Here is a 17096-nt window from a genome sequence, read left to right on the forward strand (position 1 = left end):
ACGTGACTGGTCGATCAGGTATTTGGGTTTCAGGTTAAGTTATATTAGATTAGATGAAACTTTATTTATCCCTCAGGTGGGTTCCTCTGGGAAATTCGGTTTCCATTAACACAGCACCAACAGAAGTTGCAGAATGTGAGCAGAAATGTACCGTATACACACATATAAATACAGAGACACATATAAATACAGAGTATACAACAGGGATAAATAAGAATAAATAGGAATAAGAATGCCAGGGAATTGCACATTTCAACTATTGCAAGTCTATTACACCGTTGGATATATATATATATATATAAAAAAAGGAAATATTGCACAGTGAAAAAGGCACTAATGATTAGTTGTTCCCGCCCTCCTTTGTCCCCATGTTTCCCCTCCCTCTCCCCTCCAGCGAGGAGTTAGGGCGTGTGGGACAAAAGCATTTTTAAGTCTGTTGGTCCTTGACTTTAGAAGAAGCAACCTGTCACTGAATAGACTCCTCTGGCTGTTTATGGCCGTGTGCAGAGGATGCCCAGCACTGTCCATAATGTCCAACAGTTTCTTTAACGTCTCTGTGAAGGTTCTCAGTCTAAGGAGCTTAGAAAAAAAAGCGTCTGGACTTCTTTAAGTTGCTTGAAGACATTTCACCTCTCATCCAAGAAGCTTCTTCAGTTCTAGGATCAAATGGTGGAGAGTCCCAGATTTAAACCCTGTGGGAGTATACCCCCCTTTTGTCCCTCTTGGGGGGACACTCCCACAGAGGTTTAAACTCCCACAGGGTTTTTGTCCCTCTTGGGGACATAGGTGGGTTATTGTAATTGACTTATCCTGTTCATCCCTTGAGTTAAGTTACTACTTCAAACATGATATGCATAAAGAAGACACCTAAACAAGTTTAGTATAAATACTAGGTTCTTTATTTAAATATTGTACATATTTTAAAACATATTTACATAAATTAGACCTGCATTGTTTCACTGTAGACACAAGTTTATCTTTCATACGCTTGCTGGGAACAGGACAATCATACCATACAGACTGCAGAAGCACCTTTGAGAACGGCTTTATAAGAGAAAAAGACATGTCCACATTTCATTTACATCAAACACCGGGCAACACAGCAGGGACGACACAAGCTTGCAATGACAGGAAAGGCCTCTTTATTACAGGTCAAGCTATTGGTTAAGGCTGAAACTGTGCTCACCCTCATACTGCAAGTTCACACCCCCTCCTGCATAAGGGTTACGTCTCCCTGTCAAATATAGGTCTATATTTGAGAAACAGACATTTCCCTTTTTTTTTTTCTTACACAAACCCCTCAAAGACAAGAAGAGCCTAAAACAGTGAGAAATTACATTTTGGTGGGGAAAAAAGTACCAGTAACTAAAATAGAAACTACACAAAAAACAAAAACAATGATGACAGCAGGACAGATATGCAGATCATTACCCCCATTATGTTTATGAGGAAGAAAAACCTGCCCAATTTGATGTGAAATGCAATCATTGTAGCACAAACTGCTGCCAAATTGCACATATGAACTGCTCTCTAGTAATAAAATGCATGATGGATCAGTGGATTCAAGTATGGCAGCAACAGTACAACTTCTACCGTGATTGTTAGATAAGCACCACAGTGACTGTTACCATTACAGTGGTGCTTCCAGAGCAGTGCCCTAATTGTGAACTATGGCTTCCCTTCTTTGGTTTTTCTTTTAAAAACCTGTCTTTATAGTTACTTACAGATAACCAGTCACGTATAACTTAAAACCAGGAATATGATACAACTTTAGGAATAGAAAATACACTTTAATGTAATTCTGAACATTTCCACACAGACCTCTGGCCATCACACACACATAGAACAAGAAAATTAGAGTATTTAGAGTATTGCTGTATGATGTTTGTGTCAAAAAAAAAAAAAGAGCATAATGAGATACACAAAGAAAATGTGTCTTTGGTGCACATGCGTTTAAATTGTAAAGAGTTTATCCACAACACTTAGGTGAAGTGTTAGACCCTCATAAGCAGAACGGTATCATCAGTGTCTTTGATTCGTGTAGTTTGGTGAAATCCAGCGCGCACGTTTACGCACTCGTCGCAATCACGGTCACAGCGTTTATGCAAACCAAGTCATACGTGAATAACAAAAGCAGCAGCAAACAAATGAAACAGGAAAATGAGGGACAGAGAAACAAAACATTCGAAGCAGACTCACACAATGCACATTTCTTCTTCTTTTGGATCTTTTAGTCATCCACGAGATCTTTGTCACATCTGCATATGCTTCAGTCTGTAGCTTTTAAAACAAAATAAGGTTTAAAAAATACATCTTTCTCCTTTAAATTTGTTCCTGACCTATCACTGCAATTGTAAGCATTCCCAGATGCTAACTTGAGCTTTATAACAAATATAAACATTACGTACAACAGCTTCTGAAATATGCCACACAAACCAGTCATGTTTCAGCGGCCTTTCTGCAACACGACTGCTTCAGAGATTAATCTCAGGAAGCAACTTTCAACTTTCAAACGGAAGTGTGGTATTGATGAAAATCACCTGAAGACTAGTATCTGTACAAGTAAGTATACGAGAGCATGTGTAGATCTTCCATAAAGTAACGAAACAGCTCTTCGCTTTAACAACCAATTCAAAGACAACAGAAAGGCCAGAACAAGTTTCTCAAAAAACAAAAATATTTACAACTCATCAGGAGGTGCGGTTCCCTCGGCCAAGCGACAAAACCTGATTAACCTTCATGTGAAAGCTTTAATAAGTGTTACAGTTTCTCATTACAGAGTTTTGATCTGAGCAAAGACACTTAATCCCAACTCGTACATTTCATACTCAAACAACATCCCAGCAGCAGCTTCCTCAGTCTAGTCTACATACTTTGTTCAAACACATTTACCACATGGAACAGATTAACAACAGAGACCAATAGCCAGGTTTCACCTGCTAACTCACTACGCTCTAAAGAATCCAAACCCATGGCTTACTCCTTATCACATTTTTATTTCAGATTTTAAAGCCTACAGGCCGTCCATCTGTCCTGGGCTGTCACATCATTGAAAAAGATGTTGATGCTACAGGATGAGACGTGGAAGAATGAAAGGCATCTTCCCGCCCGTCTCTCTCTCTCTCTCTGCTCCTCCTGCATCACGATCAACATGAAAGAAAAACAAAACAAAACAAAAAAAACGTTCTAGCTGCCTGCCTTCCCTCAGCCGCTCAAGCACCAAAACAAAACCAGCGGAAGAAAACTAAATGTTAACACGGGCCGTGCTGTAAGGAGTGTGTGCCGTGGTGTTGGCGGGCCTCCCCTGTCAGCCCCACAGGACGCAGTGCATTTCGGGAGGGCCACAGGTGGAAGACTCAGGCAGGTGGCGAAGAAGGAACAGCCCCAGAGAAGCGCATTCAAACACACACGCACACACACACACACACATTTTAGTCTGTGTATTCAGCCACGATAGAGAGCAGCACCGTGATGTCATCTGGCTTCCCTCCTGCAAGACAAGAAAACAAAGATAAAGTGAGGAAATGTAAGAACTAGTTCATGCAAAGTACTCTTTTTAATTATAAGACCTCCTGAATATATAGGAGAAGACTTTTCTATTTCATAATAGTGTTAAAGCCGCATATAACAATAATTGTAGTGATTTGTTTCGCTGTAAAGCGGTGGTCAGCCATCATCCCCCACCCCCCAAACAAACAAAAAAATCCAGAAGGAAAAAAGATCAAGGTTAAACTTGCAAAAACTAAATGCTTGGGATTCCTACATAGAAGAAAAACTGGTTGTGCCAGCAGGAGTTTCGTCTCATGTGTGTTATTATGACCACGCCAAGGACAGAGCGGAGGAACTGCAGACGTCAGAGCCTCAATAGGTCTAGATAAACTGACTAAAAAAATACTTTAACCAAGCTTATTGCTTATTACAACCGTGTCATGTAATGTGGCTTCAAATATAAAGTATAACTGCTGAAATCTTATTATGTAAAGCAACTTTTAGTCAACGCAAGGAGAATCACACTTAAAAGTCTGAGTGGTTTAAGGCCTGATTTGGACTTCTGTGAGCAATCTTTGTAGAGCCTATACATATACATACACCCCTTATGATAGTTTCAGCAATCACCCTCCAAAGATTTGCTGACATTAGTGAGAACTTCAATTCATGTTATGATTGTTATTTCTTAGATTAGGGGGATGAGTGTTAAAAACGCAGCTGGAAATGCACAGGAGGTATCGACTGTAGTGAACCGGCAACAGTTTTGTGCCGTGTGTAGTTAGACCAGATGTGTGGTTATGTTTCTATGGAGATTCACATCAGGTTGCGATGTAGAGTTTCAGAGGGGTTTGCGGTTACGACATAGTTACAGTGTAGATTTACCGCTGAAGTATGAAGCCCCAGCGAGACATCCTCAACTTGTGTCTTTTGTGGCCAACTACTAATATTAACAGTGTACAGTTTTATTAAGGACGTCAAAAGTACTTTGGAGTATGTATGCTTGTATGCTCCTTATTATGCATCTAATAACATGCAAATTATGTTTATTTCAATGTTTATTAATTAATTATTCAAAACATGATAAATAATAGTGCCATCTCCAAAATTTGTAAAACCAAAACTTCTTATTAATATTAATCAGGAAAAGGGGCGTGCTGTAAAAACATTATACTGCAGTTATGTGTGTGGTGCTTTTAAAGGGAGCTAACAGTAACCTTACCTCTTACATTCAGGCCATTGTCACAGGCAAACTGTGCAAAAGGGGACATATAATTAGGGTCGTAGGCAAGATCATGAGCTTGCTTTGCAATGCTCTGTGCAGTCTGCAGGATGCTGTCATAGTTGGTAGTCTGAAACGAGATGCAATAATAAAAAAAGCATTAAAATTTGAATTTGTTTCCAACACATATAAGCATAAGCTGACATGTTGAAGTGATACCTTGAGTTTTTTGAGCTCCTGAAGAATCATGTAGTCTGGCATGTTGTCAAAGAGACCGTCTGTTGCGGTTAAGATGATGTCACCAAGCTGCACGTCGAAAGAGGAGCTGTCAGCCGCTTCAGGACTACAGGAAACAAGGAGGCACGGGAAGATCATGAAGTGAAACTAGAGCGTGAAGCACCTGAGCTGCTGGCAACAGTTTTAAGTGTGGAATTAAGCAGGTCAGAAGCCACTATGCTAAATTTTGAAGATGGAGTGTGAGCGTTTAATGTGACAGCTGACGTAAAACCTGACTTCTCCGTTTACTTCTCCGTCCGTGCCGAATGCCGGCATGGCCTGTCACTTCCTACCACCATACACAAGTCTCAGACTGGGGTTTTATTACCTGGGAGCCTTATATTTCTGCTTGGTCTTAATTTATGATGACATTTAAACAGGTCTATAAATGTACTTTAATGGGAACGTTAACCCACTAAACCTGCCAAACCAGTGAGAAAAGTCAAACAAAACATCTAGACTGCTCCAAATGGATTACAGAGTTTCCCTCTTGTTTATCAGTTGCCAATGCTTGCTAGTACTGAAAGCCTGTATCCATGGAGGAACGGGCAATTTGAAAGTAACATTCCTGATGTCTGCAGAGAGCTAAAAACACTAAGGAAAACTTCTAAAGAAGGACACTTTTTGTTGTTGCTACCAACTCTAGGCCAAATCCAGGTAATCACTGACATCATCTGGCAATTCAGACATAAAAACAGATCATGTTACAAAAGCTTTATTAGAGTTGATGCCAGTCATAACAGATGTAAATTGGTTTGGCCAGCAAACCTGTGCACACCTGCACACACTTTAGTGTGTGAGGTGAAAAGCAGGTTCTGTTTACATGGCAAACAACAACATAAAGGCCTTTATGCTATGATATTTGCTTCCCACATGAGAGATGAGTCATGTTTTTGATAAGTTGGGCTAATTAAGTTGTCCACAAATTAGCTTGGCAGTGAAAATTACAGAGATCATGACCTGCACTTCTATTTTAAATCCTGCTTTGCATTACAAAGTGGCACGCAAACCCAAAGACTGCAAGTAGGGATGCTCAGAATGAAATGATATGCCGTTACCATTTTATCCGAGCCTGCTGTAAGCAGGACATGTACACTGCTGTACAACTACCAGCCCAGCCTGTGGTATCTATCTAATATAGAGTTTTATTTATTTACAAAGATATATCTAACACTGAGCAACTGACCTGTCACTGAGCACGACTCCTTCGGCTCCCGGAGGAGCGATGGACAGCTGGAAAGGTGTATTAAAATAGTGCTGTTGCTCGTCCGAGCGATGAACCACCTCTCCACCACGTACCACTAAAAAGCCAGAGTCGCCAAGGTTACACGTATGTAGCCTGTGACTCCGCCGATCCAGAACTACGATGCAGGCCGTGCTGCTTCCTGAAAATAAAGCGGAGTAAAACAACACTAAGGTTATGTATACAAACAGATAATTTGATCAGGGCAAAAGAAAAGAGTTATGTTGCCCAACCAGTACAAAGTAGTCTTTGTGAGTGCCCTCACTGTGAATCTAATATATCCATGGAGAGTTGAAGAAATATAATACAGACGAAAAAAAAAACAAACAACCAAAAAGATTGCATTCCCAGTGACAGCTACTAGCAACAATTCAGGTAACCTTGAGCAGAGAAGGTCAAGAGCTGACCTTGCCACGACTTTCCAAAATAAAAGTATGCCAACTGATAAATTTAACGACAGCTAACCTGCGTCTGCACTAACTCTTGGCCAGGGACACTGAGCCAAGATATGAGACCTTGGTCACGTGCTTGGTGTTAACCTACTTTTAAAATCTCACTGACCCTCCTGAAGTATCAGTTACAGACAGACTCATGACCTTTTGAAGCTCTGGCAGGGGGGAAAGTGTTTGGCCTGCATAATAGGGTAAATTGTGGGGAGTCACAAGATCACTGAATTTCAACTACCAAGTGTTAGCATAAGAAATCACTGCCCAATCAAAGATAGTTACCTCCCTGGTTTTAAATCACTTGGTGGGACAAAGGTTTATATATACCTTGCCAACTAACACAATCATAACACAACACAAGCATAATTTGGTTCCCTCTTGATGAACTGATCACGCACTTAAAGGCTGTATATTAGTAATTGCCAAGGTAGAAGAAGAGATTCCATATTAAACAGATAGTATAACTCAGGACAGAGCTTGTGTTCTGTGCTCGGTGAGCAGGGCCAATACTCACAGTGTGACTCATACTGCAGCTATGTTATTTATTTCTCTCAGCATGGCTGTTGAGTACAAAGCTCGCTCCACCACTTGCTGTGTTTGTAACCAGGTGGATCATCTCTATGTACTCACCTAGCAAGGGAACTTTGTTCTGCAAGAGCTCGTAGTAGCCAGACGTCAGGATGCCCACTGGATTACTGGGTGTGAAGCGACCCTCCTTCACCAGTCGCTCACAGGTCTTCATTAAGGTTGCAGAGAACTGAGATGGGTCGACACCATAGTCCCGCCAACCACCTACGCCATCTGCTACGCCTGATGGGAAAAAAAAAGGAATTAAAAACATTTGTTTTACTACTGAACCACTACCATACAATACCTTATTTACACCAGATTCGTGACAGAGGATTGATCAGGCATTTCAAAAGTGCAAATACCAAACATCTGCTGGTAGCAGTTTGGCTGATTTTAGTTGTTGAATTTTTATTAAGTTATCTTTATTTTTTACAGCAGACATGACTTTCTTTTCCTTCCAAGGTCAATGCATCATGTCTATATTTGCACAGCCACACTGCTCTTCTGATCTTTCTTTTCTAGGTGCTGATGCTTTATTGATTACTGAACTGCTTTTCTCTCTGGTGTCTGTATCCCTGCTAAACAGGAACACATTGGTTTATTAACTTTCCATTGTAACTTCTCATGTACTACTTCATGTGTGCCTAATTTATCGAGTTTACCTGAAGTGTAAGAATTTTACCCCGGAGAATGTGTTACTTGCAGCTATGGAACAGAGATAATTGTATACTCTTTAACATCTTGTGTGTAATTCATATTTATACACTGATACCTCATAATCTACTAGCTTCCTGTTTTATTTTACTTTTGATTCATTCTAGTTGCACACCATGAGTCAGAACAGCAAAGATACAAATTGACTTTGAAACCTCATCAGCAACCAAAGTCTCTTTAGCTCTAGACACCTTCAGCTTATACACACAAACAAACGTAATCTAATATCCTGTAATTTAGGTGCTACATGAATCATTCAAGTTTGTACTTGTAAGCACGCGGTTCCAAAATACATATAATTTTTGTGGTATACCGGTAAGGTTACTTGCGTCCAAATGACTTCTAAAGTCAGTTTAAATATATTTACACATTGTGGCTTCACATCAATCACCCCATAAATGCCTTTATTTGCACATTCATTTGAAAGCTGATGCAAAGCAATTTTTTTCCAAGACCAGATGATTTTACTTAAGTTCTGTTTAGTTCAATGGCCAAAGAGAATGGCAAGTAAATATCTGCACCAGTATTTTTTTGTCAAAAGACAGTTGTAAAAGAAATATGTACATAACAATGAGAATAATGTAATAATGATGTATAACTTTTCTCCCCACCACATGCTCATAGTATTTGACTTTCAGAGAATCTATGCGTTTCCTCTTAACTCCCTGCTCAGTTGTTTTGAAAGTATTTCTTTCTACAGCACACAGACTACTGGGAATATTGCTTCCATAGTTTATAAGGCTGTGACTTTGGAATTATTTTCCCTTTCTCACAGAGGTGAAAGTAACCTTTAAAAAGAAAGTGAAAATATTATACATCCTGGAAAACCCCACGCATTTTCTTCTGCACTGCTTGATCATCACTGTCAGCTACGCCCTTCCATCAGCCTGAATTTAAGCAAGGGACGTTTTCAACACTACTTGAAGTCTCACAGACTCCACTTCCATTTCTCCTTGCCGTGTATACACGTGTTACCATGTGTTCCTCAGAGATGTCAATTTTATTTCTCTAACCAACCTAAACGTTTAACACTAAACACACCTTTTAAACTATGAAACACACCTTGTGTGTGTCTAACCAACCACGTGGTAGTTTAAGTCTCTGGCAGCAGCAAGGTGGCGAGGACAAAGCAAGCTTAGCCTGCTAGCTAAGCTAATAGGCTAATGATGCTATTAGCAACATGGCTGCCTCCATGCTCAACCATTCTGACCTTTGCAAGACATTGTAGTGTTAAGTCTGATACGTTTTAATGAGCTCTATTTTTTGCCACGTCCGAATTAAATAAGGCCGATTTACGTCTTGTAATGTTGTGATTGTAACAGCCTACGTCATCGCAATGTATCCCACAGTGGGGACACATGTAGGTGAAAGGTCATTTAGCGTTTCACCTCAAAACTACCCCCTAACAGTAAAATAAATGTTATTTATTAAAGTAATGGCGTGAGTGCAGGTGCTATGTGCGTACACATATGCTTTAAGCGTCTATCCGGGTTAGAGTCTTGTTTTATCCGGGTTAAAGTGCTGTCTTTTTTTATGTGTGAGCGGGGAGGGGGGCTGGTGTGTTTTGATCCGACGGGTCGGCACACGTGCTGGCTAAACTCACTGAAGGTCACCCGAGCACAGAGGGCGTCTAACTTTCATGCAAGCCATTTGCAGAGCCCTGAATCCTTACCCAAGACATCAGCCGTCTTGTGCCGTGCAATGAAGCAAGCATCATCACCGTAGCACATCCCTTTCTTCAGGATCCCCTTGCGAAAGTCTTTACCGAAACCATAACTGGCGGTGATCAGACTGTAGTCCCGACCGTCCGTCTGAGAGAGTCCGCCCAGGACAGCCCTGGCTACCAGTCTGCCATAAGACAGTACGGATAACATCCCCTAGCAAGGAGAAACCCCGTTCTGATCCGAGACCGTACACGCTGTCCCCCCTCTCTCGCTCTTTCTCTCTAACCGGCTCGACCACCTGCCTGCGAGGCTAAGTCTTCAGATCAAGCCCCGGCTGTCTGTCTTTAGTCGTCCATCCGATCCCGACCGGCTCGCTTCTGTGACAGCGGAAGGCTGCCGTTGCTCCAAACTCGAACAAACACGCCGCCGTTTCCTTTCTGACTGTGTCGCTTTCGGTTTATGTCTCAGGTGAGCATTTGATAGACGAAGCAGTTCCTCCACCGGGCTCTCTCCTCCCCGACATGTTTCCACGGGACACAAAGATGCGAGTACATACGGGTGTTTACAACCGTGACGTCGCGTGCCGTAACGTGGCCCCGCCCACCAGGTTCACCGTGGGGGTGTCCAAATTCATCTTTTGTTGTTTTTAGCTAACTTATGTAATAAATATGGGCTTAACGTAGGTTGCACCCAATAATGCAGCCCTAGAACATTTAACATGTTCTTATTTTCTTTAAAATTTGGGGTTTATACATGATAACCTAAAACTAAAAGGGGAAATTTGGAGGTTTTATAGGGATTTAGAAGTATTATAAAGTGTAGGATAAATATTTTTAAGAAATGAGTACCTTCAAGTATTTAGTAGAAACGGCCAACAAATATACTGTAAATAATTTTTAAGTAATTGAATTTTTTTTTTTTAGTATTTTAGATAAAGGAAATGCAAATTATACTTTTAATGCGTGTGAAATTTTACTATAAGCTACTGCAGTGTTACAAAGTGCTAATGTAAAAACAAGAAAATTAAAAGAAGGGTTTGGTAAGCTCTCTAATATGTAGCCCTCTTGTTTATAACGTAATTGAGTACTTGGAATATTGGCTCTGAAGTTTCTCCAACATGTGTGGGCTATTTCATTGTTTTTGTTTTTGTTAGCTAATTACCCGAATAAATGCCTGGAGTTAATTCTAAATGTGGCATTTACATCCCCAGGCTGTAAAATTAAAAACAAAATTACCAGAAAGAATGCAGAAATATGACTGGTCAAAATAACCTTCTGGTATATTCTGCAGGAAGGGGGTGCACTGGAAACCTCAGCAGCATGAAAAGACTTGAGTTGTACAGGAAACAACAGTGGGGGGGATGATTGCAGGATCCTTTCTATGGTGATGAAAATCCCCTTGACAATACTGAGCCAAGTGAAGAGTGCATTGTGTATGGTAGACTTGAAAGCATTTTTCAAGTCAACCATAATAAGGTCATGTTATAAGAGCGAATACAGAGGGTTTGCCACAAGGTGTTAACCATTTAAAATCTTAATAATTAAAAGGTTGCCTTAAATATGGCCAAAATATGTTTTCCTCATTATGTGAATTTTTCTTTGAATTTTATAGAGCCACCTGCCAGTTCTTTCTTCCTACCACTGTTTCTGTCTGCCATCTTCCCTTGAGCTTTTATTTAATTACTGTTCCCTTTCAGTCGATCCACTCGGTACAACACATAAGTATGGTATATCATGCCCTCAAAGTTATCTATTTCAGCTGTTACTCATCATGTCCACCTCTATCATCAAAACACCCAAAGCAAATGCATCCCTTTCATTCAGATTTTCCTAGAAATTAAGGATTAATGGTTCACTGAAGCTGTAAATATTTTTACATTTGCAGTGTTCCTTTTTTGTCATTTCAGATCAATACACCTAAAAAATCCACTTAAATTGATAGTATCATTTATTTATTTTATTATTTAATTGCATTGAACTGTGGTTGGAGGAGGTCTTGTCATTTTTGTTCCTTTTCCCCAAAAAACCCTAGGCTCGCCACCGAAACTGTTATCAGGCTGTTGGTAAAGAGGCCTGACCGGAAATACATTCTATGTAGGGTACATATGTGCGCTTGTCATGAATAACGGGACGTAGCTGACAGTTGTAACGGACGGTGCGGATATATAATTAATACTGTTTAGCCTCCCTTAAAGGACACTTTCTGATATGGTCGCCATTAGTTTTAAACTAAGTAAGAATACCAGTTTTGCAGTTAAAAATAGTTTTAGTATACATGCTGTTGTTTCGCGACGTTGGAACATTTAATCCGGTGCTTCGTATGATAAAAAACGAGCGCACCGCATTTGGAAGAAACCACCCTGGTCCCTTTAGGGAGCGGAGAGAAGACGGAGAGAGAGCAACAAACGCACTCGAATTATCGACGCTTACACACAAAACACCAATTCCTGGTAAGCTATTAGCCTTCATCACATTTCATTTAATTGTGATGCTAAAACGCTTTGCTGATTGGTTCGGCGAGATAAAAAGACGACACACACATCCGTTATAATATGGCTCCGTTATGTTTTTCTAATGGAAGGGGGAGGATGATGCAGTGATAACAGCCTCACGTTTATGAACCCTAAATTTTTTCATTAATTATTATTATCATTATCATTATTATTGTTATCATCAAATGATAAGATAATAATGCGATTGACACCATTTCTAAATTTTAAATAGGAGAAGGATTCAATGAGGGTGTTTTAGCTATACGCGTTATATAAATATATAAATAGATATAGCCAGAATGATACATTGTGTCTTATTGATCGTTATCGAAAAAAAGTGCAGCTGACTCTTTTTAATCTTATGCCTATACAACACACTTAAAATGAAGAGATGTTTGTTTATTATATATATATATATATATATATATATATATATATATATATATATATATATGTGTGTGTGTGTGTGTGTATGTATATATATATATACGGGTGTTTACAACCATGACTTTTCCTTTTAGGGCCATGATGGGGAGGTTGTGTGAGATGGTTCTTGTGTCTCTTCTTATCATGTCGCTTTTGAACACTGAGCTGGCATGGGCTAAAAGAGGTGGCAGCAGCAGCAGCAGGGGAAAATCTTCATCCAGCAGCAACAAGGGTTGGACAAATTCAAAGACATCCAACTCTCAACCAGGAAACTACCCTCGTCAGCCACAGAGTCCTAATCGAAACACCAATCCTTATCCTCCTGGTGGAAGTTACCCTTATCCCAAACAGAACCAGCCAAGTTATCCAGGTGCCGGTAGCAACCCAAATCAGTACCCTGGCAGAGGCAATCCTGCAGGTTATCCGAACCAGAACCCTGCAGGTGGATACCCAGCAGGAGGGTATCCTAATCAAAACCCAGCTCGAGGAAATTATCCAAATCAAAATCCAGCTGCCGGAGGCTACCCCAACCAATATCCAGCCAGAGCTGGTACCAACCCCGGAGGTTATCCTAATCAGTACCCTGCTGGAGGTTATCCAAACCAGAATTATCCTAATCAGTATCCAGGTGGGGGGTTCCCAGCAGCGGGTGGTTATCCACAAAACCCAGGAAGGTATCCTTACCAGTATCCAGGTGGTTACCCAGTCCAAACTGGAAACACAAGACCAGGTTGGAATGTGCCTGGTTCAAATCCAGGAGGTTATCCAGGAGGTTATCCAGGAGGTTACCCTGGTGGAGCAGTTGGTGGCTACTCCAACTGGAACCCAAATAATAAGATTCTGAGTCCCCGCTTTGGTGGAGGAGGCTATGGCTATGGGATGGCAGGGTCACCTTTTTCTCGTTCTGTGCAGAACATGGGGTACGCGCCCAAGTCACCAAGTTTTGCCAAAAAAGCCATGGTGGCTGCAGGCGTCGGTGCTTTGGCTGGAATGGCAGTTGGATATGGATTAGGACGCTTCCCCCGACCACATTTCACTTTCCGTAACCCTGAAGAAGAGTACTACTACAATAATTACATGCAGCGTCGTTATGGCACCCAGTCAACAGATCAAAAAGACTATGGCCGTGATTACGTCTACAGCCCTCCTCCACGTGCTGAGACCTACGAAAGCTTCATGAGTCGCTGCATGAATTCGACTGATACGTTTAAGGATCAAGGCTCTTCCACATCCAAGAGTGCAGCTGAGGACGCAGATGACGACACCGTCAGCATTGAGGAGATTGGATACCCAGCCCTGATTGAGCAAGTGAAGTCGCGGCGGTGTGTAGAGAAGTACATGAAGTACTCCGAGCAATTTCTGAAGGAACGTAAAACTGAACAACAATATCAGCTAAGTCGCTCTAGCCCTCTGAGCCAAGGGCTCATTCATCTTCTCACTTCCTCCGTGATGCTATTGTCCAGCATGCTCCTGCTCCAGTGAGAAAACACCTTCCACTTCACTTCAAATGGCTTTCTACTGCCTCCATCACATGCACACATTCATTTCCTGCTTATATTATAGTAGCTCCACATTGCAAACCACAGCTGCATACTTCCAGAGAGTACAGTCTTTTAATATCTATTATATAAAAAATATTGACATGTACATACTGACTAAAAATGTCTATTTCAAGTGCGGCACTCAGTTTCAAGTGTTACAGTTAGATCTGTCTTAGATGTTCACTATACTTTAGATTAATTTATTTTGGATCCATATTTTGCACTTTTTATCTCCAGATTGTTGGACACTGAATGCAGAGATTCATGATTAAAGAAAGAAAACAGGACAGGACAATTACTTTAGCAGTTTTTTTCTTAGGAAGACTATCAGGGCAGTTTCTTTCATAGTTTGGATAAGAATGAAAAATAATATAGTAATAATATATAATATAATATAATTATAGTCCACATTATGGCTTATATTTAGGGGTACAAGTGGGATTTGGCAAGTGGGGTAACTCTCAGAGATTTGTTTGTATTGGTGCAGCATGGGGACAAGAATTACGTAGAAATAAGTCACATGATGACTTGCAGGCCAGATTTGTGCATACAGGCTGTGATCAGCTAAGCTGTGCTGCTTCTCCTATATTCAGTATTCACTGCTTTTTGTGGATTTAACCACGCTGAATTCAACAAGTTATAAGCAGATCTATCTAGAGCTGCATGGCTGATGCATTGTATAAAAGCTAGAATTAGCTGAGTGAATGTAATAATATTTGCTACTCTTGATCTAATCTAACATTGACCATGAACAGCCTGCTCCATACCCCTCCAGCAGAGTGAATCACTGTGAACTTCACCACAGTACTGCAAACATAACCAGTGCAGCCTGCACTAACTTGCCTGGTATTTTCATGCAACCTTTGAAGAATGCAAAATTAATATACTTCCATTTATTTTGGGAAAATTTGGCAACACATCACATGTAGATCCATTTAAGAGCTCTAAAACGAACGAGGATATTGGAAGTTTTACATTTTCAGCTTATCAAACCTTGCGTGTTGCCATCCTTACCCTTGAAAATAATCTTCTTCTTCGGTTTCCTGTCTTTCATACATCTTTTTCTACATCTCTGATAGTGTTGCACGTCAATGCTTCTTTTCCCCTCTCCCTTCGGCTGGCAGACACATTTGTCAGATGTTTTCTGTTGATTGACAGACTGCACAGAAACAGTTTGTGTATTTGGTGATATTTTAATGTCCTCGAGAAGTTGCATTTGAAATTACCGCCACTTAAAAAAAAACTTTACTGCCTTGATGCTCACTCCTCTGTGATGTTCTAGATGCTGAAGTACAGTAACCAGGATTATTTACCTTTACACCATGAACACATCACAGGGATGAGAATGAAAAAGTTCACTTCAGGTTATAAGTGGGCTGTGGGATGTCATTTTTTTTTTTGGGCTTATTACCGGGCAAATATTTGCATGTAATAACTGGCAGAAGGATTGTGGCACATGAAAAATAAAGGCATTCAGCGATAATACTGATCAGTAATAATAAATCCAGCTCACTTTAACCCCTGTTTATTATCTGGGGTAATGTTAGGAGAAATCTCTTTGGAGGATTTAAGTTTTATGTGTGTTTTTTGGATTCCACTCAGTCTCACTCCACAGAGCACATGCACAGACTGAAGCAAACCCTGGTCACTAATAGTTTTTACAGATTGCTTGATGGTGATAAAGGATTCCTTGTAAATAATTCAGCCAAACTTCCCACATGAACTTTAAGCCATTGAGGTTTGCTGAACAGCAGAGACAGAAATAAAAATAAAGGTAGAAAGAATCGCCCTGGTTCATATTTAATATGTGCTACTTATGTTATTGCATGTAATAGCTTTTCACAGAAAGTAGACAATAATCATGATGGGTTCATAAATGAGCAGTGAAGTTGCACAAATAGCACTTGTTGCTTTGATCTGTGCAGTCTGTTGAACGGATGTGGTCTTTTCTCTGTATTTCCTTGTAGTATGTAAACTCTCCTTAGTTAAAATGGGTGTGGTAGCACTCAAACTGCATTCCTTTATCCCGTTGAACTCTGCCATTATGTGTGTGAGTCATTAGAACATTTATGCCCATAAAAGCCTTGGTTTTACATCCATATCCCCAGGCACATTTTAACTTTCCATAGCCACTAATTTTCCAGTCGTCAGCCCTGAAGTTGGTCATCGTTTCCGTGCGTCTTCCTCTAATCTCCTACATCTTATTGTAGCATGGGGAAACAGTCTCATAGGACAGTTTTTCTCAGATATGTAAATACTACTGTTTATTTTCTTGCGCCGGTTGTCATGGTACAGTCTCTGCGATTATGACTACTAAAATCTGTTCTCCTTTTTTTTCTTCAAGAGTAGGTGTTGTTATTATTTTTGTTTTTGTGGGTGTTTCATGTGATCATTTCACTTTTCTTTTTACCGTACTTTTTATGATCCTGTTTTATTTTTCCTCCATGCCCGAGTTTTGTAAAGGATTCCGGAAAAATGCTGTGTAAGTTAGGTGTGAAAACTGTCATCGATGCCAGTTCATCTCAAAGTGATGGAATTCTCCTTCCCATGCTGATGTTGTTCTTTGTAACCAGGCTTTCAAATTTCTTTTATTCTCTCCTGTTAATAAGCTTTTATATCCGACTGTTCCTGTTTTGCTTTTTTGGTTGATTCTGGCAAAACAACTTAATTTGATGGGAAATTCCACCTTAAATCAAGGCTGTGGAATATCTGTAAAGTGCACTTATTTCTCCTTAGTTGTGGATATTCTGTAACTTTGTAATTGAGCTCATGTTACCATTAGAGACATCGCTTGTTTTTGACTCAGAATTGCAAACATTTCGTGATACTCCTCAGATGTTATGACTAACACGGTGTAATATAGTTTGTCTTGGATGTTCATGTGTTAAATAAAATAAATCATGAAATCTTTTCTCTGGCCTGTGACATCTTCACGTCTAAAATGTAGCTGTATCTCTTCAAGGGATATCAAGAGAGGGGTTATTAGAAAAGTGGACTACTTGTGTATTTTTTTAACC

At 40.2% G+C, this 17096-nt stretch overlaps 2 protein-coding genes across 2 annotated transcripts; one reads left to right on the forward strand and one right to left on the reverse strand.

Annotated features, from left to right (window-relative positions):
- Positions 1-876: 876 nt before the first annotated feature.
- Positions 877-10181, reverse strand: LOC102797151 (protein phosphatase PTC7 homolog). The gene is made up of 6 exons (XM_006788819.3): positions 9630-10181; positions 7304-7483; positions 6171-6369; positions 4928-5051; positions 4709-4838; positions 877-3490 (listed from the first exon to the last, which is right to left on the reverse strand). The coding sequence occupies exons 1-6, from the start codon at positions 9829-9831 to the stop codon at positions 3432-3434; spliced, it is 894 nt and encodes a 297-aa protein (XP_006788882.1). The 5' UTR covers positions 9832-10181; the 3' UTR covers positions 877-3431.
- A 1736-nt stretch (positions 10182-11917) lies between these two features.
- prnpb (prion protein b) lies at positions 11918-16990 on the forward strand. Its single transcript, XM_006788820.3, has 2 exons — positions 11918-12070; positions 12634-16990. Exon 2 carries the CDS (start codon positions 12638-12640, stop codon positions 14018-14020), a length of 1383 nt encoding a protein of 460 aa, XP_006788883.1. The 5' UTR covers positions 11918-12070; positions 12634-12637; the 3' UTR covers positions 14021-16990.
- The last annotated feature ends 106 nt before the right edge of the window (positions 16991-17096 follow it).

This window comes from Neolamprologus brichardi, chromosome 7 (genome assembly GCF_056152115.1).
Source record: "Neolamprologus brichardi isolate AB-2024 chromosome 7, ASM5615211v1, whole genome shotgun sequence".
Taxonomy (NCBI): domain Eukaryota; kingdom Metazoa; phylum Chordata; class Actinopteri; order Cichliformes; family Cichlidae; genus Neolamprologus; species Neolamprologus brichardi.

Coding starts and splice junctions, on each gene's coding strand:
- LOC102797151 (XM_006788819.3), bottom strand. CDS start 9,831: ATGTTATCCGTACTGTCTTATGGCAGACTGGTAGCCAGGGCTGTCCTG. Junction 4,839..4,927: donor AGGAGCTCAAAAAACTCAAG/GTATCACTTCAA, acceptor ATCTCGTTTCAG/ACTACCAACTATGACAGCAT. Junction 3,491..4,708: donor CAATGGCCTGAATGTAAGAG/GTAAGGTTACTG, acceptor CTTGTCTTGCAG/GAGGGAAGCCAGATGACATC.
- prnpb (XM_006788820.3), top strand. CDS start 12,638: ATGATGGGGAGGTTGTGTGAGATGGTTCTTGTGTCTCTTCTTATCATG.